Below are 25,769 nucleotides of genomic sequence, written 5' to 3'. Positions count from 1 at the left end.
CTAGACCGGACCAGGGCAGCAGGACTTGGACCAGACCTTGCAATCAGCATGGGGGCTCCCTTAGACCACTCCTCGTGGACCGTGTCGTAGATCCACACATCTTTGGACACGCCGTTCTCGGAGCCCCGCCCCCCCGTCACGTAGACCTTACAGCCGATGGCGCAGGCGCTGAACTCCTTCCTGGGACTGGGCAGGTCCGCTTTAGGGATGATCTCCTGGGCCTTATGGTCCACCTGAGAACCAGAGCACAGCAGGGTCAGACCCACATGGACCCACATGGACTCAGACCCACATGGACCCACATGGACTCAGACCTACATGGACTCACATGGACCCGGACACAGACTCACATGGACCCACATGGACCCAGACCCAAATGGACTCATACCCACATGGACTTGGACACACATGGAGTCGGACCCACATGGACCCACATGGACTCAGACCCACATGGACTCACATGGACCCAGACCCACATGGACCCAGACCCAAATGGACTCAGACACACATGGACTCAGACACACATGGACTCGGACCCACATGGACTCGGACCCACATGGACTCGGACACATATGGACTCGGACTCACATGGACTCGGACTCACATGGACTCAGACCCACATGGACTCAGACCCACATGGACTCAGACCCACATGGACTCAGACCCAGGGTGATGTGATCTCACATCAGTTAAATAACTGCATCATAACTGAGAAAATACTGAAATAAAACTCCAAACTTTTGTGTCTTTTCCAGTGAAAACAGTTCAATCAGTTTAAAAAAATGTGAATAACTTGAAACTTCTTCAAAATAAATAAATGGGAATTTCAACTGTTATTGTGAGAAGATGGTCTGTGATGCAAACACTTTCATACAATTGGACTTTAGTACAGAACACAGACAAACGTGTTTACAGATTATTATTATTATTATTATTATTATTATTATTATTATTATGGTATTGGACTGGTCTGATGTGTAGAAGACTGAACTGGTCTGAACTAAAGTGATTCAACCCCCTTCATGTCTTTTTATTTTTCATTTCACACATTCATTCAGGGCCCAGATCAGATCCTCTGGGGGGCCAGTTTTGGCCCACAGGCCTCATGTTTGACCCCCCTGGTCCTGCAGTGGACCTGATGACCAGGGAAGCTAAGGGCTAAGTTAAAGGCTAAGATAAGAGTTAAGCTAAAGGTGGAGCTAAGGGTTAAGCTAAAGGCTGAGCTAAAGCTTAAGCTAAAGGCAGGGCTAAGTGCTAAATTAAAGGCTAAGCTAATGGTTAAGTTAAAGGCCAAACTAAAGCTGAGATAAGGGCTAAAATAAAGGCTAAGCTAAGGGTTAAGCTAAAGGCTGAGCTAAGGGTTAAGCTAAGGGTTAAGTTAAAGGCTGAGCTACAGGCTGAGCTAAGGGCTAAATTAAAGGCTAAGATAAGGGTTAAGCTAAGGGCTGAGCTAAGAGTTAAGCTAAAGACTGAGCTGCAGGTTAAGCTAAAGGCTGAGCTAAGGGTTAAGCTAAAGACTGAGCTAAGGGTTAAGCTAAGGGCTGCGCTAAGGACAATGTCATAATCATCTCTGATGTTACTGCGTGTCCTGGTCCTGGTCCTGGACACACCACTTCCCTTCTGAAACCCCCTTCCAGACCTGGTGTCCTGGATCCAAAGACAGACCCCGGGGTCAGTTAAAGGGTCCTGTTTTGTGTGGGCAGTTATTCCAGTGTGTAGCAGCTAAAGCTAGCACATGCCCTTTGGTGTTTACCTGGTAGATCTTGTCACACATGAAGGTCTGTCCTCCCAGGATCAGCAGCGTGTGTCCTGCTTTACGTGGTCGTGCACACGGACTGGTCACCACGCCGTCATTCTGGTGGATCTTCTTCTTACACTGCATGGCCTCCTCTACTATGGATCTGCACACAAACAGGAGGGCACGCTAGGGAACGTTAGGGCACATTAGGGCACGTTAGGGCACGTTAGGGTGCATTAGGGTATGTTGGGGCGCATTAGGGTACATTAAGGCACATTATGGCATGGTAGAGCATATTAGGGCACATTAGGGTACATTAGGGCACATTAGAGCATGGTAGGGCACGTTAGGGAGTGGTAGGGCACATTAAGGCACATTAGGGTACGTTACGGCACATTAGGGCACGGTAGGGTGCGGTAGGGCACATTAGGGTACGTTAGGGCACATTAGGGCACATTGCGGCACGTTAGGGAGCGGTAGGGCACGTTAGGGCACATCAGGGCACATTAGGGCATGTTGGGGGACATTAGGGCATGTTAGGGCATGTTAGGGCACGTTTGGGAACATTTCACAGGTCAGGACACATTTGGGCTTCCTCTCCTTCCTCAGCCTCTTTCTCCATCCACAGATAGGACAGCTCACACATGGACACGCCCACAGATCTGGGCGGGTGGGCTTTTGGAAGCGGTTGGATGCTAATCAGGATGACCGGCGGCACAGACGGAACATGTTAGGCCCGCACGCCGGACGAGCAGGAAACAGCAGAACATAGAAAATAGAGCGTGGTTGGCACACGCCGAACAACAGCCGCTGTCTTCAGGAAACAGTCGATCCTGGACTAAAACTGGACTGTGGGCGATGATTCAGAGGTTTTCACAACCTGAACCAGGGCCAAAGACCAGGAGGACCATGTTATCCAGGCCAAAGACCAGGAGGACCACCTTATCCAGGCCAAAAAACAGGGGGACCACCTGATCCAGGCCAAAGACCAGGAGGACCACCTGATCCAGGCCAAAAACCAGGAGGACCACCTGATCCAGGCCAAAGACCAGGAGGACCACCTTATCTAGGCCACGACCTAGGCCGTACCTGTTCCTCCTGTATGAACCCTGTATTTAAAGTCATGTGATCCGACCGTACCTGTTCCTCTTGTCGGCCATAACCAGCTCCTCACAGGCCACGCCCTCCAGCAGACACTCGGACGGCAGCAGAGCCAATCGGATGCCCCTCAACAGCTCCGGCAGATGATGGCGCCGCCCCTCCAGGTCGTAACGCACCCAGCGCATCACTGAGTTAAACACCACCTGCACAGGTCACATGATCACTGAGTTAAACACCACCTGCACAGGTCACGTGATCAACACCTGCTCTTCTACCATGAACACAGGCTGCCTCTGCACATGCTGAGGACCATTCTATCCACTACAGATCTATGCTGAGGATGATTCTATCCACTACAGATCTGTTCTGATCCAGGTCAGACGGAGGACAAAGTGAACAGACTTAAAGCAGATGGTCCTCACCTGTTCGTCTTCTATCTCCAGCTCGTCACTGAGGATCAGTTCCAATAGTTTGTCTTTGGACAGACTGTAGAAGTCCTCAGACTGTCGCACCTAAACAACAAAACAACACATGGAATTATTCTGAACACTGACGTCCACATTCAGCCTGTGTCCACACTCATGTGTCCTCTGTACATTCACCTGAACATCTGACAGGTTTGGGTTGGGTCAGTGTGTAGTTGTTGTCGTTATTGTTTTGCGTACTGTCTCAGTGTGTAGTTGTGGTTGTTGTGCGTACCGTCTCGTAGTGCAGCAGACACATCCTCCAGGACAGCTCATACAGTCGTTTACACTGGTGTGCGTCTGATAATAACATCATTCCCAGACAGTTGGAGGAGTGCAGGTTCTTTTCCAGGAACTCTGCTGCTGCGTCTCTGATGTCGTGGAACTGCAGCATGTCTCCAGCCTCCAACAGAGACTCAGCATTCTCCTCATTTATGATGAGACGAGAAGAGTAGGCAAAGTCCAGAAGCAGCTCCAACACCTGGAACACACATATACATATATATAAACATATACACACACACACACACATATATATATATATATATATATATATATATATATATATACATATATACACATAAAGAGTAGGCAAAGTCCAGAAGCAGCTCCAACACCTGGAACACACATATACATATATATAAACACACACACACACACACACACACACACACACACATATATATATATATATATATATATATATATATATATATATATATATAAAGAGTAGGCAAAGTCCAGAAGCAGCTCCAACACCTGGAACACACATACATATATACAAACATATATACACACACACACACACACACACACATATACATATATATATATATATATATATATATATATATATATATATATATACATAAAGAGTAGGCAAAGTCCAGAAGCAGCTCCAACACCTGGAACACACATATACAAACATATATACACATATATATACATAAAGAGTAGGCAAAGTCCTGAATCAGCTCCAACACCTGGAACACACATATAAAAATATATAAACATATATATATACATAAAGAGTAGGCAAAGTGCAGAGGCAGCTCCAACACCTGCAACAAAAATATATACAAACATATGTACAAACATATATACATATATAAACATAAAGAGTAGGCAAAGTCCAGAAGCAGCTCCAACACCTGCAACAAAAATATATACAAACATATGTACAGACATATATACATATATATACATAAAGAGTAGGCAAAGTCCAGCAGGAGCTCCAACACCTGGAACACACATATACACACATATATACACACATATAAACATAAAGAGTAGGCGAAGTCCAGCAGCAACACCAGCAACAAAAAGATATACAAACATATATATATACATATACACACATATAGGCGAAGTCCAGAAGGAGCTCCAACACCTGGAAAAAAAAACACACACACATATATATACACGCAAACATATATACACATATAAAGGCGAAGTCCAGCAGGAGCTCCAACACCTGCAACACACATATATACAAACATATATACACACATATATATGCACATATACACACACAGAAAGGCGAAGTCCAGGAGGAGCTCCAACACCTGCAACAAATATACACATACAGCACAGGCCAAAAGTTTGGACACACCTTCTCATTCTTTGCATTTTCTTTATTTTCATGACTATTTACATTGCAGATTCTCACTGAAGGCATCAAAACTATGAATGAACACATGTGGAATTATGTACTTAACAAAAAAGTGTGAAATAACTGAAAACATATCTTATATTCTAGTTTCTTCAAAGTAGCCACCCTTAGCTCTGATGACTGCTTTGCACATTCTTGGCATTCTCTTGATGAGCTTCCAGAGGTAGTCACCTGAAATGGTTTTCACTTCACAGGTGTGCCTTGTCAGGGTTACTTAGTGGAATTTCTTGCCTTATTGATGGGGTTGGGACCATCAGTTGTGTTGTGCAGAAGTCAGGTTGATGCACAGCTGACAGCCCTATTGGACAACTGTTAGAATGCATATTATGGCGAGAACCAATCAGCTAAGTAAAGACAAACGAGTGGCCATCATTACTTTAAGAAATGAAGGTCAGTCAGTCCGGAAAATTGCAAAAACTTTGAACGTGTCCCCAAGTGCAGTCGCAAAAACCATCAAACGCTCCAACAAAACTGGCTCACGTGAGGACCGCCCCAGGAAAGGAAGACCAAGAGTCACCTCTGATGCTGAAGATAAGTTCATCTGAGTCACCAGCCTCAGAAATCGCAAATTAACAGCAGCTCAGATTAGAGACCAGATGAATACCACACAGAGCTCTAGCAGCAGACACATCTCTACAACAACTGTTAAGAGGAGACTGCGCAAATCAGGCCTTCATGGTCAAACAGCTGCTAGGAAACCACTGCTAAGTAGAGGCAACAAACAGAAGAGATTTATTTGGGCCAAGAAACACAAGAAATGGACATTAGACCAGTGGAAATCTGTGCTTTGGTCTGATGAGTCCAAATTTGAGATCTTTGGATCCAACCGCCGTGTCTTTGTGAGACGCAAAAAAGGTGAACGGATGGATGCTACATGCCTGGTTCCCTCCGTGAAGCATGGGGGAGGAGGTGTGATGGTGTGGGGGTGCTTTGCTGGTGACACTGTTGGGGATTTATTCAAGATTGAAGGCAACCACAGCATCCTGAAGTGACATGCCATTCCATCCGGTTTGCATTTAGTTGGACCATCATTTATGTTTCAACAGGACAATGACCCCAAACACACCTCCAGGCTGTGTGAGGGATATTTGACCAAGAAGGAGAGTGGTGGAGTGCTGCGCCAGATGACCTGGCCTCCACAGTCACCGGACCTGAACCCGATCGAGATGGTTTGGGGTGAGCTGGACCGCAGAGTGAAGACAAAAGGGCCAACAAGTGCAAAGCATCTCTGGGAACTTCTTCAAGACTGTTGGGAAACCATGTCAGGTGACTACCTCTGGAAGCTCATCAAGAGAATGCCAAGAGTGTGCAAAGCAGTCATCAGAGCTAAGGGTGGCTACTTTGAAGAGACTAGAATATAAGATATGTTTTCAGTTATTTCACACTTTTTTGTTAAGTACATAATTCCACATGTGTTCATTCATAGTTTTGATGCCTTCAGTGAGAATCTACAATGTAAATAGTTATGAAAATAAAGAAAATGTGAAGAATGAGAAGGTGTGTCCAAACTTTTGGCCTGTACTGTATATATGCACACATATACACATATATGTACACACATATAGGCAAAGTTCAGAAGGAGCTCCAACACCTGCAGCAAACATATACACATATATTTATATATACACACACATATATACACACACACTGGGTTTGGTTGGTGTATGTTCAGTTCAACAGGAAAAAAACAAATAAACTGAGAAAACAAGCCTGAAAAACTGACAAATAAATGTCATGAATTAGATACAAATTAAAACTATCTATGAATATATAGAAAGTGTCCTTTCCACCTTAAGTCCTTATGCAGTCTCCTTTCCACCTTAAATCACATCAGCCCAGTCCTAACTTCACTTCACTGACTTCCTGTGTGTTCTAGAATTAATTTTAACATGTTATTGATCTCTTTTAAAGCATAATGGACCCTCACTACATAATGGGCATGTTAGTCACTTCTGAGCCAGCACACAGCCTTAGATCCTTGGGGGGGGGGGGGGGGCAGAGGTCTCTTGGCTGTTCTAAAGTCCAGGTTTAAAGGTCCCATATTATGCAAATCTGACTTTGTGAAAGTTTTCTTACAGTAGTGTGTGTTGCAGTAGCCTCATTATGAGGTTGGAATTTGAAAACTGTCTGTTTCCTCCTGCCTTGCTACACCACAGTTTGTGAAAATGCCTGCTCAAACGGCCGAGTTTGAGTTGGGTCCGCTTATGATCAAATAAGCGGATTTAACTCCTCCCCCTGACTGTGCCCCCACCCTGCATGAAAAGGTGAGCCCCGCCCTGGCAAAGTACCTCTTGGACAACAAACATGGCGAAGGCGAGACACGCAAGTTGTGGTGTTGTTGGCTGCACACACCAACACCAAAGTTTATTTTTGCTCCCCACTTCCGAGCCTCTCCGAAAAAAGTGGCTGGATTCTATCTTTGATGGTCATGCACCAAACAACATTCCCAAACGCTTGTATGTGTGTGCCCGGCATTTCACGGACGAGTGTTTTTCGAACATGGGCCCATACAGCTCCGGCTTAGCACAAAGACTCCGAATCAAGAAGGACGTAGTACCAATGCTTCGAGACCCAAGTACAAGTGTGGGAGATGTAAGTTCTGATCATTTTTTTGTATCTTTACTGCATAACCCTACATTACGGATAAGCTGGTGGTTGTTGATGTGTACGTCTAACGTTAGCATGGCAGCTAACATAGCTCGGATACTGCTGCTAACGTTTGCGTCCCCGTTAACACAAACGTCCTGCTGCAGCCGCAGAGTCGGGACTTCATCAGGAGCCTCTCCTTCTGGGTCAAACTCTGGGTCGAACTGGTATGGCTGAACTACTGTGTCCCGATGAGCCATGGCTTCACAGTCAACATTAGCGCGTAGTACCGCTAGCGTAAGCCGCGTCCTCTCCCAGAGAGGGGAGGGGGAGTGGGCGTGGACAGATGCGTTCATTTGCATACCCGGAAGCAGGCCCAGAAACGGCCTGTTCTGAGGAGGGCTGGGAGAGGGACTTTTTTGACCACTGAAACTCCGAACAAAGGATGATTTTGGGGCGAACAAACTTAAATACTATGTTTTTGGGCTTCTGAGACCTATATGACGTGACTGAAAAATAGCATAATATGGGACCTTTAAATCTAAAGGTGACCAGGCCTTTTCCATCTGCCACGCGCCCCCCCCACTTTGGAACAGCACTGCCCCAGGACATAAGGCTGTGGAATCAGTGTCATCTTTGAGGCCACTTCGTAAAACTCATTTTCATACCCTTGTCTTCATGTGATGTCTCTCTTTTGAATGTTTTAAATGTTGAATATTTGATTGACTGTTTTGGTTTTTCATTTATATTGACGTACATGATGCTGTCCTTCATTTCACATTTGACTCCAGGGTCATTCCACCTCAATTCAACAGGTTTAGAAAAAAAATCCTGCTCGACCATCTTGGATTTGCTTCAAATTTTTACCATGTGAAGTTCAACCATGAAAACTAGCCCAGCCAAAATTTCAGACCTATATATCAAATGTATCCAAAGAAAAAAATTCTTGAAGGTCCCCCTCCTCCTTGCCGTTTTTGGTGCATTTCGCGATCGTCTTAAAATGCAGCAAAGTTTAAAGTGCAATATCTCAGTAAGTTTTCTAGCTAAATGCATGAAATTTTCAGTAAAGGAAGACTACCACATATAGATTGCATATGTCTATTCTCAATAACATTGTTTTTATTGGGACTGTGGTATGACCTTGTGAAATGTGGAAAATAAACTTGAAACTTTTACGAACCCCTATATTTATTGACCAATTAAACACAAACCAAATATGATATATTGCAAATCATTACACATCCTTTTACATAAGTATAAGGATGTAATCAGATCAGCATTTATTAATGGGTATGATCCTTTTTTGTTGTTGTTTTGTCATAATAAAATCGCAAAATAACATTTTTTATTAATTTTCACTTTCAAATACCACAGGTATGACAAGGAGTACCAACCAAAAGAACTTATTTTCTGAAAGACCATCACATATGCTTAGAAAATGTAAAATTTCATGATGGTTCTAGGATTCTAACCTACAAAAAATATTTTTGAAATATCAACACATTATGGAATTTCGCGATTGTGTTTCATGCCAGTTTCTTTTCAAACCACAACAAATATGATTCTTATTTTGCATATCTCATGTATTGTAAACCACTTATTGTTCATCAATTACCAGTGAGCTGATGATGTCACCAATACATGTATCTACTGAATGAGTTTGGTTTTCTTGGAATTTTGGTTGGCATCAGATTAGATCAGCTGCCTCGTTCAGGAGATTTCTCTGACATCATCATTGACTATATAACTCTGATTGCTCTGACATTTTATTCAGTTCAATCAAAACAGCCCTGCCTGTTGGACACTAAAGCAGTGATGGCGTTTTCAGCAGTCTTAGTTCCATGCACTATTGGAGATCTTCTGGGTCTCGAAGACCAATGTCACAAGTTGGATTATGTACACAAACTTAAAGTGTGAGTATATACACGATTTCTGGGAGGGGGTAATTCTTTTTTTTCTAGTTATGGTAACATTGCAATATTTTGTCATGATATTCACATATAATTCCAAATTATTTTACACAGTCCCATGAAACTGAGCAAGGTTGAAGAACTCACAGCTGAAGATCAGGAACTTCTGAAAAACAGATGTGAATTCCAACAAATATCGTCTGAAACAACCATATGTTTGCTTTGTTTGTCACTTTGTTTTGTGTTCCTTTTCGGCTGTTTTTTTGTTGCTTTTGTTTGTTTTTTGGTCCTTTTTGGCTGTTTTCTGGTCCTTTTTTGGCTGTGTTTTTTGTTCTTTTTGGTAGTTTTTTTTTCCTTTTTGGTTATTTTTTGTTACTTTTTGGCCATTTTTTGGTCCTTTTGGGTTGTTTTTTGGTCCTTTTTGGTGTCCCTGTGCGTTCAGATGTGCATGTCTTGGGGCTCAGAGGCAGTTGGACGAGGCCACACCTGCTCAGTGTTACAGCATACACTAGTCTGTCATCTGTTAGCGACCGTCTTACCTCTGGATGTATACTGTCTCTGAAGTTGACGTCGTGGTCCATACTCTCTCGTAGGCCTCCGCTGAACATGGCCTCAAAGTATCGGCTGCAGGCGGCCAACACCGCCCTGTCACACACAAACACACACACACACACCACACACACACACACACACAAACACACACACAACACACACACAGTAGTTCCATTAGTGTTCACTGGTCACAGTTTGTTCTGATCCATCACATTCAAATCAATTCAAAACATTGTGACCAGTCCAGTTGTATTTAACATTTAACTACTATTGTAAACACACTTTGGATGAACTTGCAGTGTGCTGGTAACACTACACAGTGCAAATGAAACCAACCATATAAACTGTATTTTATACTATGTGTATGTGCATGTACAGTATATATGGTTTATTTATGGTAAATGTATAACTTTAGTGTGAGAAGATGCTCTGAAATACTGCATTTTTCACATCAGATGTGTCCCACTTAAATGTCCCCATGTACACTTTATTCTACACTAGTTTAATTTCATTCAGTCTTGTGTCTTGTTGATGTTTTTGTGTTGTGTCCTCATTGGGCTGTGGTCATATGTGGTACCGGTACCGGTTCGGTGTTGCCTCATTGGGCTGTGGTCATATGTGGTACCGGTACCAGTTCGGTGTTGCCTCATTGGGCTGTGGTCATATGTAGTAACGGTACCGGTTCGGTGTTGCCTCATTGGGCTGTGGTCATATGTGGTACCGGTACCGGTTCGGTGTTGCCTCATTGGGCTGTGGTCATATGTGGTACCGGTTCGGTGTTGCCTCATTGGGCTGTGGTCATATGTGGTACCGGTTCGGTGTTGCCTCATTGGGCTGTGGTCATATGTGGTACCGGTACTGGTTCGGTGTTGCCTCGTTGGGCTGTGGTCATATGTGGTAATGGTACCGGTTCGGTGTTGCCTCATTGGGCTGTGGTCATATGTGGTAATGGTACCGGTTCGGTGTTGCCTCATTGGGCTGTGGTCATATGTGGTAATGGTACCGGTTCGGTGTTGCCTCATTGGGCTGTGGTCATATGTGGTACCGGTACCGGTTCGGTGTTGCCTCATTGGGCTGTGGTCATATGTGGTACTGGTACCGGTTCAGTGTTGCCTCATTGGGCTGTGGTCATATGTGGTACCGGTTCGGTGTGGGTGGGGGTGCTGCGTTTACCTGTGGCAGGGGAAGGAGCGGTCTCCAGCCCACAGGGTGACGTCGGTGAACATGCACTGTTTCCTCATGGTGTTCAGGTGGGTCAGGACACTGTCCGGATGGGAGGCCTTGTGGAACAGTGAGATGTTCATGGAACCTGTGCTGGTGCGGGACTTGCGATTCTCATGAACGGTCACCGACATGGCGGCTCGGTTTGGCACCTCCAGTCACTCACTTGGGATGATCTCTCCAACTGTTCAACGACAACAACACAAACAACAGGGTCCTTCAGTGTCCTTGAGGAACCAGGGGTCATCAAAGACTAGAACCACAGCAGTCCAATGCTGAGTTTCCACTGCGTGTGGAAACGGCTGGAGCTCCGCTTCCTTTCAGCTGTTCCCGTGTTTCAGCCATTTCCGCGTTGTGTTTTTTTCATCCGTATAATATCATATGGATGAGCTGCTGCTGTCAGGCGGTGGCGCGAGCCTTCACTTCCCACAATGCACATTGTGACAAAATTCCTCAGATGCTCAGTTCCCTCCTGGCTCTGTCTGTAAACACATGGTTTGTTTGTGATGGATGGAACTAAGAAACTGTTCAGCATGATGAAGAGATTCAGCTGAGGAATGACAGACAGACGAACGGACCAATGAGACTGAGGACAAACTGAGGATGGACAGATGTGAGGACAAACTGAGGATGGACAGATGTGAGGACAAACTGAGGATGGACAGATGTGAGGACAAACTGAGGATGGACAGATGTGAGGACAAACTGAGGATGGAAAGATCTGAGGACAAACTGAGGATGGACAGATCTGAGGACAAACTGAGGATGGACAGATCTGAGGACAAACTGAGGATGGACAGATCTGAGGACAAACTGGGGATGAAAGTGTGCAGCAGCTTTAACAGTCATGTGATCCCCACTAACCCTAACCCTAACCCTAACCCTGACCCTGACTCCTCAGACCCCCGTGGCCTCTCTGGGCTGGATGACCCCACATGTGTACTTATTCAGTAGTTGTTTGTGGTGGTAGTTTCATTCTTATCACAGTCAGACTGTTACAGTTCATTCACAGAGTGGACACTGTGGTTTAGTCAGACTGTACTGACCACGGTCCAGTGTACGACTAAACAAACACACAACAGTCCAGTGTATGACTGTAAACAAACACACAACAGTCCAGTGTACAACTGTAAACAAACACACAACAGTCCAGTGTACGACTGTAGACAAACACACAACAGTCCAGTGTACAACTGTAAACAAACACACAACAGTCCAGTGTACGACTGTAAACAAACACACAACAGTCCAGTGTACGACTGTAGACAAACACACAACAGTCCAGTGTATGACTGTAAACACACACAACAGTCCAGTGTATGACTGTAAACACACACAACAGTCCAGTGTACGACTGTAAACAAACACACAACAGCAGGTCGACACCTTTAAAGGGAAACAACACAAGACACAAGTGGAACTGAGCAGCACTGAGGACTGGACTGGACTAAACTGGACTGGACTGAACTGGACTGAAGTGGACTGGACTGAACTGGACTAAAGCGGACTGGACTGAAGCGGACTGAACTGGACTGAAGCGGACTGGACTGAAGCAGACTGAACTGAACTGGACTGAAGCGGACTGTAGTGGACTGGACTGAACTGAACTGGACTGAAGCGGACTGGACTGAACTGGACTGGACTGAAGCGGACTGGACTGGAGCAGACTGGACTGGACTGAAGTGGACTGAACTGGACTGAACTTCAGTGGACTGAACTGAACTGAACTGGACTGGACTGGACTAGACCGGACTGGACTGAAGTGGCCTGAACTGAACTGGACTGGACTCGATTCAACTGAACTGAACTGGACTGGACTAAACTGAACTGGACTAAAGTGGACTGGACTGAACTGGACTGGACTGAAACAGCCTGGACTGGACTGGACCGGACTGGACTGAAGTGGACTGAACTAGACTGAACTGGACTGGACCAGACTGGACTGGACTGAACTGGACTGGACTGAAATGGACTGGACTGGACCGGACTGGACTGAAACAGACTGGACTGGACCGGACTGAACTGAACTGGACTGGACTGAAACAGACTGGACTGGACTGGACCGGACTGGACTGAAGTGGACTGAACTGGACTGGACCAGACTGGACTGGACTTAAGTGGACTGGACCGGACTGGACTGAAACAGACTGGACTGGACTGGACCGGACTGGACTGAACTGGAGGACATGTTTCCAGAGCAGATTAAAGGGAAATTGCTGCTTCAACACAAACCTTCCTTTTGTTTGTCCGTCTGTGTGCATTAGTCTAAATCTGCTGACATGGTGTTATAGAAAAGAGCAGTGTGTGTGTGTGTGTGTGTGTGTGTGTGTGTGTGTGTGTGTGTGTGTGTAGATGCTGCTGGTGTTAAATGAACAATAAAGGATGACATGAGGGCAAACACACACACCTTCAGATATAAAATACACACACAAACAGTGAGAGGTTACGTATATAAACCTGTTATAAACCTGTTTCATATATAAACCTGTTACGTATATAAACCTGTTTCATATATAAACCTGTTACGTATATAAACCTGTTATAAACCTGTTTCATATATAAACCTGTTATAAACCTGTTTCATATATAAACGTGTTACGTATATAAACCTGTTATAAACCTGTTTCATATATAAACCTGTTATAAACGTGTTTCATATATAAACCTGTTTCATATATAAACCTGTTTCATATATAAACCTGTTACATATATAAACCTGTTTCGTATATAAACCTGTTTCATATATAAACCTGTTACGTATATAAACCTGTTTCATATATAAACCTGTTACGTATATAAACCTGTTATAAACCTGTTTCATATATAAACCTGTTATAAACCTGTTTCATATATAAACCTGTTTCATATATAAACCTGTTACGTATATAAACCTGTTTCGTATATAAACCTGTTTCATATATAAACCTGTTACGTATATAAACCTGTTTCATATATAAACCTGTTACGTATATAAACCTGTTATAAACCTGTTTCATATATAAACCTGTTATAAACCTGTTTCATATATAAACCTGTTACGTATATAAACCTGTTTTAAACCTGTTTCATATATAAACCTGTTTCGTATATAAACCTGTTATAAACCTGTTTCATATATAAACCTGTTACGTATATAAACCTGTTTCATATATAAACCTGTTACGTATATAAACCTGTTACGTATATAAACCTGTTTCATATATAAACCTGTTATGTATATAAACCTGTTATAAACCTGTTTCATATATAAACCTGTTTCGTATATAAACCTGTTATAAACCTGTTTCATATATAAACCTGTTTCGTATATAAACCTGTTACGTATATAAACCTGTTACGTATATAAACCTGTTTCATATATAAACCTGTTACGTATATAAACCTGTTATAAACCTGTTTCATATATAAACCTGTTACGTATATAAACCTGTTATAAACCTGTTTCATATATAAACCTGTTACGTATATAAACCTGTTATAAGCCTGTTTCATATATAAACCTGTTATAAACCTGTTTCATATATAAACCTGTTATGAACCTGTTTCATATATAAACCTGTTACGTATATAAACCTGTTATAAACCTGTTTCATATATAAACTTGTTACGTATATAAACCTGTTTCATATATAAACCTGTTTCGTATATAAACCTGTTTCATATATAAACCTGTTATAAACCTGTTTCATATATAAACCTGTTACGTAAATAAACCTGTTATAAACCTGTTTCATATATAAACTTGTTACGTATATAAACCTGTTTCATATATAAACCTGTTTCGTATATAAACCTGTTTCATATATAAACCTGTTATAAACCTGTTTCATATATAAACCTGTTACGTATATAAACCTGTTTCGTATATAAACCTGTTTCATATATAAACCTGTTACGTATATAAACCTGTTTCATATATAAACCTGTTACGTATATAAACCTGTTATAAACCTGTTATGTACATAAACCTGTTACGTATATAAACCTGTTTCGTATATAAACCTGTTATAAACCTGTTTCTTATATAAACCTGTTTCGTATATAAACCTGTTACGTATATAAACCTGTTATAAACCTGTTTCGTACATAAACCTGTTACGTATATAAACCTGTTATAAACCTGTTTCGTATATAAACCTGTTTCATATATAAACCTGTTTCATATATAAACCTGTTACGTATATAAACCTGTTATAAACCTGTTACGTATATAAACCTGTTATGTATATAAACTTGTTACGAATATAAACCTGTTAAGTATATGTGTGTAGTTTTATGTGTAGAATTGGCCCATGTTTGATTGCATCCTACTCTCTGTGCTGTATTTCAGGTGTATTTTCCTTACAGATAACACTACTGTTGTATATGGTAAAAGTATGTAACAGTAGTGTATATGTGTAGTGTGTTCTCCTGAATGTGGTCCCTGGACTAACAGGAATGTGGCCCCTGGACTAACAGGAATGTGGCCCCTGGACTAACCTGAATATGGCCCCTGGACTAACAGGAATGTGGCCCCTGGACTAACAGGAATATGGCCCCTGGACTAACAGGAATGTGGCCCCTGGACTAACAGGAATATGGCCCCTGGACTAACAGGAATGTGGCCCCTGGACTAACAGGAATATGGCCCCTGGACTAACAGGAATGTGGCCCCTGGACTAACCTGAATGTGGCCCCTGGACTAACAGGAATATGGCCCCTGGACTAACAGGAATGTGGCCCCTGGACTAACAGGAATATGGCCCCTGGACTAACAGGAATGTGGCCCCTGGACTAACCTGAATGTGGCCCCTGGACTAACAGGAATATGGCCCCTGGACTAACAGGAATGTGGCCCCTGGACTAACAGGAATGTGGCCCCTGGACTAACAGGAATATGGCCCCTGGACTAACAGGAATGTGGCCCCTGGACTAACCTGAATGTGGCCCCTGGACTAACAGGAATGTGGCCCCTGGACTAACAGGAATGTGGCCCCTGGACTAACAGGAATGTGGCCCCTGGACTAACAGGAATATGGCCCTGGACTAACAGGAATGTGGCCCCTGGACTAACAGGAATATGGCCCCTGGACTAACAGGAATATGGCCCCTGGACTTACAGGAATGTGGCCCCTGGACTAACAGGAATGTGGCCCCTGGACTAACCTGAATATGGCCCCTGGACTAACAGGAATATGGCCCCTGGACTAACCGGAATGTGGCCCCTGGACTAACAGGAATGTGGCCCCTGGACTAACCTGAATGTGGCCCCTGGACTAACAGGAATGTGGCCCCTGGACTAACCTGAATGTGGCCCCTGGACTAACAGGAATGTGGCCCCTGGACTAACCTGAATATGGCCCCTGGACTAACCTGAATATGGCCCCTGGACTAACAGGAATGTGGCCCCTGGACTAACCTGAATGTGGCCCCTGGACTAATAGGAATGTGGCCCCTGGACTAACAGGAATGTGGCCCCTGGACTAACAGGAATGTGGCCCCTGGACTAACAGGAATATGGCCCTGGACTAACAGGAATGTGGCCCCTGGACTAACAGGAATATGGCCCCTGGACTAACAGGAATGTGGCCCCTGGACTAACAGGAATATGGCCCCTGGACTAACAGGAATGTGGCCCCTGGACTAACAGGAATATGGCCCCTGGACTAACAGGAATGTGGCCCCTGGACTAACCTGAATGTGGCCCCTGGACTAACAGGAATGTGGCCCCTGGACTAACCGGAATGTGGCCCCTGGACTAACAGGAATGTGGCCCCTGGACTAACCTGAATATGGCCCCTGGACTAACAGGAATATGGCCCCTGGACTAACAGGAATGTGGCCCCTGGACTAACCTGAATGTGGCCCCTGGACTAACAGGAATGTGGCCCCTGGACTAACCTGAATGTGGCCCCTGGACTAACAGGAATGTGGCCCCTGGACTAACCTGAATATGGCCCCTGGACTAACAGGAATGTGGCCCCTGGACTAACCTGAATATGGCCCCTGGACTAACAGGAATATGGCCCCTGGACTAACAGGAATGTGGCCCCTGGACTAACAGGAATATGGCCCCTGGACTAACAGGAATGTGGCCCCTGGACTAACAGGAATATGGCCCCTGGACTAACAGGAATGTGGCCCCTGGACTAACAGGAATGTGGTCCCTGGACTAACCTGAATATGGCCCCTGGACTAACAGGAATGTGGCCCCTGGACTAACAGGAATGTGGCCCCTGGACTAACCTGAATGTGGCCCCTGGACTAATAGGAATGTGGCCCCTGGACTAACAGGAATGTGGCCCCTGGACTAACAGGAATGTGGCCCCTGGACTAACCTGAATGTGGCCCCTGGACTAACAGGAATATGGCCCCTGGACTAACAGGAATGTGGCCCCTGGACTAACAGGAATGTGGCCCCTGGACTAACAGGAATGTGGCCCCTGGACTAACAGGAATATGGCCCCTGGACTAACAGGAATGTGGCCCCTGGACTAACCTGAATGTGGCCCCTGGACTAACAGGAATGTGGCCCCTGGACTAACAGGAATGTGGCCCCTGGACTAACAGGAATGTGGCCCCTGGACTAACAGGAATGTGGCCCCTGGACTAACAGGAATGTGGCCCCTGGACTAACAGGAATATGGCCCTGGACTAACAGGAATGTGGCCCCTGGACTAACAGGAATATGGCCCCTGGACTAACAGGAATATGGCCCCTGGACTAACAGGAATATGGCCCCTGGACTAACAGGAATGTGGCCCCTGGACTTACAGGAATGTGGCCCCTGGACTAACAGGAATGTGGCCCCTGGACTAACCTGAATATGGCCCCTGGACTAACAGGAATATGGCCCCTGGACTAACCGGAATGTGGCCCCTGGACTAACAGGAATGTGGCCCCTGGACTAACCTGAATGTGGCCCCTGGACTAACAGGAATGTGGCCCCTGGACTAACCTGAATATGGCCCCTGGACTAACCTGAATATGGCCCCTGGACTAACAGGAATGTGGCCCCTGGACTAACCTGAATGTGGCCCCTGGACTAATAGGAATGTGGCCCCTGGACTAACAGGAATGTGGCCCCTGGACTAACAGGAATATGGCCCTGGACTAACAGGAATGTGGCCCCTGGACTAACAGGAATATGGCCCCTGGACTAACAGGAATGTGGCCCCTGGACTAACAGGAATATGGCCCCTGGACTAACAGGAATGTGGCCCCTGGACTAACAGGAATGTGGCCCCTGGACTAACCTGAATATGGCCCCTGGACTAACAGGAATGTGGCCCCTGGACTAACAGGAATGTGGCCCCTGGACTAACAGGAATGTGGCCCCTGGACTAACCTGAATATGGCCCCTGGACTAACAGGAATGTGGCCCCTGGACTAACAGGAATGTGGCCCCTGGACTAACAGGAATATGGCCCCTGGACTTACAGGAATGTGGCCCCTGGACTAACAGGAATGTGGCCCCTGGACTAACCTGAATATGGCCCCTGGACTAACAGGAATATGGCCCCTGGACTAACAGGAATGTGGCCCCTGGACTAACCTGAATGTGGCCCCTGGACTAACAGGAATGTGGCCCCTGGACTAACCGGAATGTGGCCCCTGGACTAACAGGAATGTGGCCCCTGGACTAACCTGAATATGGCCCCTGGACTAACAGGAATGTGGCCCCTGGACTAACCTGAATATGGCCCCTGGACTAACAGGAATATGGCCCCTGGACTAACAGGAATGTGGCCCCTGGACTAACAGGAATGTGGCCCCTGGACTAACAGGAATGTGGCCCCTGGACTAACAGGAATATGGCCCCTGGACTAACAGGAATGTGGCCCCTGGACTAACAGGAATGTGGTCCCTGGACTAACCTGAATATGGCCCCTGGACTAACAGGAATGTGGCCCCTGGACTAACAGGAATGTGGCCCCTGGACTAACCTGAATGTGGCCCCTGGACTAATAGGAATGTGACCCCTGGACTAACAGGAATGTGGCCCCTGGACTAACAGGAATATGGCCCTGGACTAACAGGGATGTGGCCCCTGGACTAACAGGAATATGGCCCCTGGACTAACAGGAATGTGGCCCCTGGACTAACAGGAATATGGCCCCTGGACTAACAGGAATGTGGCCCCTGGACTTACAGGAATGTGGCCCCTGGACTAACAGGAATGTGGCCCCTGGACTAACCTGAATATGGCCCCTGGACTAACAGGAATATGGCCCCTGGACTAACAGGAATGTGGCCCCTGGACTAACCTGAATGTGGCCCCTGGACTAACAGGAATGTGGCCCCTGGACTAACCTGAATATGGCCCCTGGACTAACAGGAATATGGCCCCTGGACTAACCTGAATGTGGCCCCTGGACTAACAGGAATGTGGCCTCTGGACTAACCTGAATATGGCCCCTGGACTAACAGGAATGTGGCCCCTGGACTAACCTGAATATGGCCCCTGGACTAACAGGAATATGGCCCCTGGACTAACAGGAATGTGGCCCCTGGACTAACAGGAATGTGGCCCCTGGACTAACAGGAATGTGGCCTCTGGACTAACCTGAATATGGCCCCTGGACTAACAGGAATGTGGCCCCTGGACTAACAGGAATGTGGCCCCTGGACTAACAGGAATGTGGCCCCTGGACTAACAGGAATATGGCCCCTGGACTAACAGGAATGTGGCCCCTGGACTAACCTGAATATGGCCCCTGGACTAACAGGAATGTGGCCCCTGGACTAACCTGAATATGGCCCCTGGACTAACAGGAATATGGCCCCTGGAGTAACAGGAATGTGGCCCCTGGACTAACAGGAATGTGGCCCCTGGACTAACCTGAATGTGGCCCCTGGACTAACAGGAATATGGCCCCTGGACTAACAGGAATGTGGCCCCTGGACTAACAGGAATGTGGCCTCTGGACTAACCTGAATATGGCCCCTGGACTAACAGGAATATGGCCCCTGGACTAACAGGAATGTGGCCCCTGGACTAACCTGAATATGGCCCCTGGACTAACAGGAATGTGGCCCCTGGACTAACCTGAATATGGCCCCTGGACTAACAGGAATATGGCCCCTGGAGTAACAGGAATGTGGCCCCTGGACTAACAGGAATGTGGCCCCTGGACTAACCTGAATGTGGCCCCTGGACTAATAGGAATGTGGCCCCTGGACTAACAGGAATGTGGCCCCTGGACTAACAGGAATATGGCCCTGGACTAACAGGGATGTGGCCCCTGGACTAACAGGAATATGGCCCCTGGACTAACAGGAATGTGGCCCCTGGACTAACAGGAATATGGCCCCTGGACTAACAGGAATGTGGCCCCTGGACTTACAGGAATGTGGCCCCTGGACTAACAGGAATGTGGCCCCTGGACTAACCTGAATATGGCCCCTGGACTAACAGGAATATGGCCCCTGGACTAACAGGAATGTGGCCCCTGGACTAACCTGAATGTGGCCCCTGGACTAACAGGAATGTGGCCCCTGGACTAACCTGAATGTGGCCCCTGGACTAACAGGAATGTGGCCCCTGGACTAACCTGAATATGGCCCCTGGACTAACAGGAATATGGCCCCTGGACTAACCTGAATGTGGCCCCTGGACTAACAGGAATGTGGCCTCTGGACTAACCTGAATATGGCCCCTGGACTAACAGGAATGTGGCCCCTGGACTAACCTGAATATGGCCCCTGGACTAACAGGAATATGGCCCCTGGACTAACAGGAATGTGGCCCCTGGACTAACAGGAATGTGGCCCCTGGACTAACAGGAATGTGGCCTCTGGACTAACCTGAATATGGCCCCTGGACTAACAGGAATATGGCCCCTGGACTAACAGGAATGTGGCCCCTGGACTAACAGGAATGTGGCCCCTGGACTAACAGGAATGTGGCCCCTGGACTAACAGGAATATGGCCCCTGGACTAACAGGAATGTGGCCCCTGGACTAACCTGAATATGGCCCCTGGACTAACAGGAATGTGGCCCCTGGACTAACCTGAATATGGCCCCTGGACTAACAGGAATATGGCCCCTGGAGTAACAGGAATGTGGCCCCTGGACTAACAGGAATGTGGCCCCTGGACTAACCTGAATGTGGCCCCTGGACTAACAGGAATATGGCCCCTGGACTAACAGGAATGTGGCCCCTGGACTAACAGGAATGTGGCCCCTGGACTAACAGGAATGTGGCCTCTGGACTAACCTGAATATGGCCCCTGGACTAACAGGAATATGGCCCCTGGACTAACAGGAATGTGGCCCCTGGACTAACAGGAATATGGCCCCTGGACTAACAGGAATGTGGCCCCTGGACTAACCTGAATATGGCCCCTGGACTAACAGGAATGTGGCCCCTGGACTAACCTGAATATGGCCCCTGGACTAACAGGAATATGGCCCCTGGAGTAACAGGAATGTGGCCCCTGGACTAACAGGAATGTGGCCCCTGGACTAACCTGAATGTGGCCCCTGGACTAACAGGAATGTGGCCCCTGGACTAACCTGAATATGGCCCCTGGACTAACAGGAATATGGCCCCTGGACTAACAGGAATGTGGCCCCTGGACTAACAGGAATGTGGCCCCTGGACTAACCTGAATGTGGCCCCTGGACTAACAGGAATGTGGCCCCTGAACTCAAACTACTTCTCCTTAAAGGGTCTAACTCCTCCTTAAAGGTGCTATGCTAACTCTGCTCTGCTCTAACTTCACCACAGACCCGCACACACACTCCTCCACCACCTCCTCCACCACCTCCACCTCCAGCCGCCCTGAAGCTCCAGCCCTTCCCCATGAACACAGGGTTTCCACCGGCCTCTCATGAACACAGTGTGGGACCCAGAGCGGATGTAAGCAGATGTAAGCAGATGTAAACAGATGTGTGCAGGTGTGTGCAGGTGTGTGGTGTTCAGAAGGGGCTGAAGCTAAATAAAAGAACAGCCTGAACTTCAACCACTGATTCCACACAAACAGCGCGTGAGTGAACAGCTCTGGAGCTAATGATGCTAATGCTAATGCTGGAGCTAACGGCCCCGGCACAGCTCCAAACACAGACCGGACTCACCTCACATGGACCGGGCTGTCCGGCACTGACAGCCGCCCAGGGTTCGGCAGTGGTTTCCAGGAATGTCCCGGTGGAATGTCCCGGTGAGTCCGGCTCGGCTCGGCTCGGTCCGAACCCTCCGCTCCTCTGAGTCTGACTGGATCCACTGCCCTGGCTCCAACAGCCAATGGGAGCACGGCGCAGCGTGATTGACGTTTCTCTAACCAATGACAGCGCTCTCACAGCCTTAAGGCGGGATTTCAGGTCCATACCGAACAGCACTGCCATCTCCTTCAGCCAATCCGCGGTGTGTGTTTTATGCAACGTCACAGTCATGACCAATGAAATGCGCTCTGTGGAAGTAGGCGTATTTTACTGGAGACACCAGAGCCAATCAGATGAGAGCAGGAGCTGGAAACGATGGCGGCAGCAAAACAATGGCACGTTGACACTTGATAGAAGCTGAGTGAAAAAAAACTATGTCCATTTTTGGACACATATGCAAATGAATGTGATTTAAACACAGAGCACACAAACACCTTTAAAGAAGAACAACTGTCAACATCAAACTATCAACAAACTGTTCAAGGAATATTTATTTAATGATGAGAAGAAAACTGACTTTAACCCTTTGACGTCCACATGTGGACCCAGACCTGGACTGACCCTCCAGAGGGGTCTACATGGTCTGGAGTCCAGACCACATGGGTCCAGTCTGTTCTACAGAGTCTAGAGTCCAGACCACATGGGTCCAGTCTGTTCTACAGGGTCTAGAGTCCAGACCACATGGGTCCAGTCTGTTCTACAGGGTCTAGAGTCCAGACCACATGGGTCCAGACCACATGGGTCCAGTCTGTTCAACAGAGTCTAGAGTCCAGACCACATGAGTCCAGACCACATGGGTCCAGTCTGTTCTACAGAGTCTAGAGTCCAGACCATATGGGTCCAGACCACATGGGTCCAGTCTGTTCTACAAGGTCTACAGTCCAGACCACATGAGTCCAGACCCTCAGACCACATGGGTCCAGTCTGTTCTACAGGGTCTACAGTCCAGACCACATGGGTCCAGTCCGTCCACACCCTCAGACCACATGGGTCCACATGGGTCCAGTCCGTCCAGACCCTCAGACCACATGGGTCCAGTCTGTCCAGACCCTCAGACCACATGGGTCCAGTCTGTCCAGACCCTCAGACTGTCATGTTTCATGCAGACCAGGTGAAACCAGTAGCTGGTCTCAAACAGAAGCTTTTCTTGGGCACATCCAGGGTGGAACAGACACAGCGGTCAGTGTCTGAATGTGAATGTCCTCTTCGTGTCCAGGCGGTCAGTGTCTGAATGTGAATGTCCTCTTCGTGTCCAGGCGGTCAGTGTGTGAATGTGAATGTCCTCTTCGTGTCCAGGCGGTCAGTGTGTGAATGTGAATGTCCTCTTCGTGTCCAGGCGGTCAGTGTCTGAATGTGAATGTCCTCTTCGTGTCCAGGCGGTCAGTGTGTGAATGTGAATGTCCTCTTCGTGTCCAGGCGGTCAGTGTCTGAATGTGAATGTCCTCTTCGTGTCCAGGCGGTCAGTGTGTGAATGTGAATGTCCTCTTCCTGTCCAGGCGGTCAGTGTGTGAATGTGAATGTCCTCTTCATGTCCAGGCGGTCAGTGTGTGAATGTGAATGTCCTCTTCGTGTCCAGGCGGTCAGTATCTGAATGTCCTCTTCGTGTCCAGGCGGTCAGTATCTGAATGTCCTCTTCGTGTCCAGGCGGTCAGTGTGTGAATGTGAATGTCCTCTTCGTGTCCAGGCGGTCAGTGTGTGAATGTGAATGTCCTCTTCGTGTCCAGGCGGTCAGTGTGTGAATGTGAATGTCCTCTTTGTGTCCAGGCGGTCAGTATCTGAATGTCCTCTTTGTGTCCAGGCGGTCAGTATCTGAATGTGAATGTCCTCTTTGTGTCCAGGCGGTCAGTATCTGAATGTCCTCTTCGTGTCCAGGCGGTCAGTATCTGAATGTCCTCTTCGTGTCCAGGCGGTCAGTATCTGAATGTCCTCTTCGTGTCCAGGCGGTCAGTATCTGAATGTCCTCTTCGTGTCCAGGCGGTCAGTATCTGAATGTCCTCTTCGTGTCCAGGCTTTTTCAGGGCCTCTTCGGAGCTGTTCCATGCATGTGTTTGTGTAAATACCAGGTCAGTCCATGTCTCAGCCGGTGCCCCTGTGTCTGTGGAAGGCCTTGTCACTGTCAGAAGGGTTTCACAGCCTGTATGAACTTCATACAGAGGAAAAGTGTGTACAAAGTTCACATTTAGTATAGTATGGATGAAGAGTGACACAACAGGAATATAGGTCAAAAGAAATGACTCGTATAGATCCACAACTTCCCCCTTTGATCACATCCACATGTGATCACCATCAGTCAGTCACAAAGCAGAACTTTCTCCAAAGTCACCAGACGCTGCCCAGTTCAGCAAACACGTACACAGGATCTGTTTAGAACACAAGAATCTGACATAAAACATGAATCCTACTAACATCACTTGGCATGAGTCACTTCCATTGTTAACTGATGATCCAAAACCCTCCATTAGGCTCTTTTACCCAAATCACATAATAAATCCAAACTTTGCACATCTTCTGATCTCAAAAGTATGAAGCCTGAAAACCCACGTGCAGTTCTTAGTGCCATGTCACAACTATGTGTAATAGTTGGAAAGTTATTAGTGTGGGAAAGACCACCTCGTCACGCTGCTGCACCCAACCACCCAACCATCAGCCACATCCTGTTAAGGAGCCCCTTAACGGGCACCCTTAGATCAGACCAGATTATGTGTGATTATAAACATATGTAAATGGATTAACTTTCAATACCTCAAATATATTTAAAAAACTTCTAGTCTCTCGTTAACAGATTCCAAATGGACATAAAGAACTAAAAGGAGTGAACTGAAATCTTGAGGCCGATTCTCCGCAGTCATGTTGTCTCCACTTTCTTGGTGACAGGTAGAATTCTTCATCCCTTTATGTCCACGAGGCGATCCAGAGAGACAGCAGAGGTCTACAGACAAACCAAACAGACAAACAGCAGCATACATGCCATTTCTCATCATGTAAATCTAAAATATTCAAAACCATCGTAACAGTACTCCCCCGTTTTCCATTCTGCTGCTCCTGGGGGTTCTGGGTCGGGTGGCGGTGGACGGGACTCATCAGCCGATGCCAGTGCGTTTGTGTCCCCATCAGTCACATGTAGAGTATCAGGTGGTGCGGTTCCCACTGTTCCTGGTGTCCAGAAGGACAAAAGGAAGAGCCCTGGCACAAGCAAGTTTGGAAGTTTGCCAAACCTGAACCAGTTTTCATTTCATAGTTGCATTCATTCGTTCTACAACACCTGGGCTAACTGCACGGTGAATACTGCCCAACTGTTGTGAGAGTGTAAAGACCGACGGGTCGTTTCCCATGTTTCCATATTTGCATATGCATCATATTTCAGACCTCCAGCAGGGGCAA

The 25,769-nt window shown here is 46.7% G+C and overlaps 1 protein-coding gene across 3 annotated transcripts in view; it reads right to left on the bottom strand.

Moving 5' to 3' along the window:
- LOC115416584 (kelch-like protein 25) overlaps positions 1–22,427 on the bottom strand; it is a 36,691-nt gene extending 14,264 nt beyond the window's left edge. For 2 of the 3 annotated variants that reach the window (XR_003935006.1, XM_030130399.1), the window contains exons 1-7: positions 11,197–11,378; positions 10,011–10,116; positions 3,539–3,784; positions 3,262–3,351; positions 2,879–3,042; positions 1,754–1,901; positions 37–233 (exon numbers count right to left, since the gene is read on the bottom strand). Coding sequence is in view for 2 of the 3 variants with exons in the window: in XM_030130399.1 (XP_029986259.1) it covers positions 37–233; positions 1,754–1,901; positions 2,879–3,042; positions 3,262–3,351; positions 3,539–3,784; positions 10,011–10,116; positions 11,197–11,378 (1,133 nt within the window). In the remaining variant the exon portion in view is untranslated. Of the gene's footprint in view, positions 1–36; positions 234–1,753; positions 1,902–2,878; positions 3,043–3,261; positions 3,352–3,538; positions 3,785–10,010; positions 10,117–11,196; positions 11,429–22,304 lie in introns of those variants that run through there. The other variant, XM_030130400.1, reaches the window with a different exon arrangement.
- Between the last annotated feature and the right edge of the window lie 3,342 nt (positions 22,428–25,769).

The sequence above is a fragment of the Sphaeramia orbicularis genome, unplaced genomic scaffold (genome assembly GCF_902148855.1).
Source record: "Sphaeramia orbicularis unplaced genomic scaffold, fSphaOr1.1, whole genome shotgun sequence".
Lineage (NCBI taxonomy): Eukaryota > Metazoa > Chordata > Actinopteri > Kurtiformes > Apogonidae > Sphaeramia > Sphaeramia orbicularis.
This window is presented reverse-complemented; position numbering and strand designations above follow the sequence as displayed.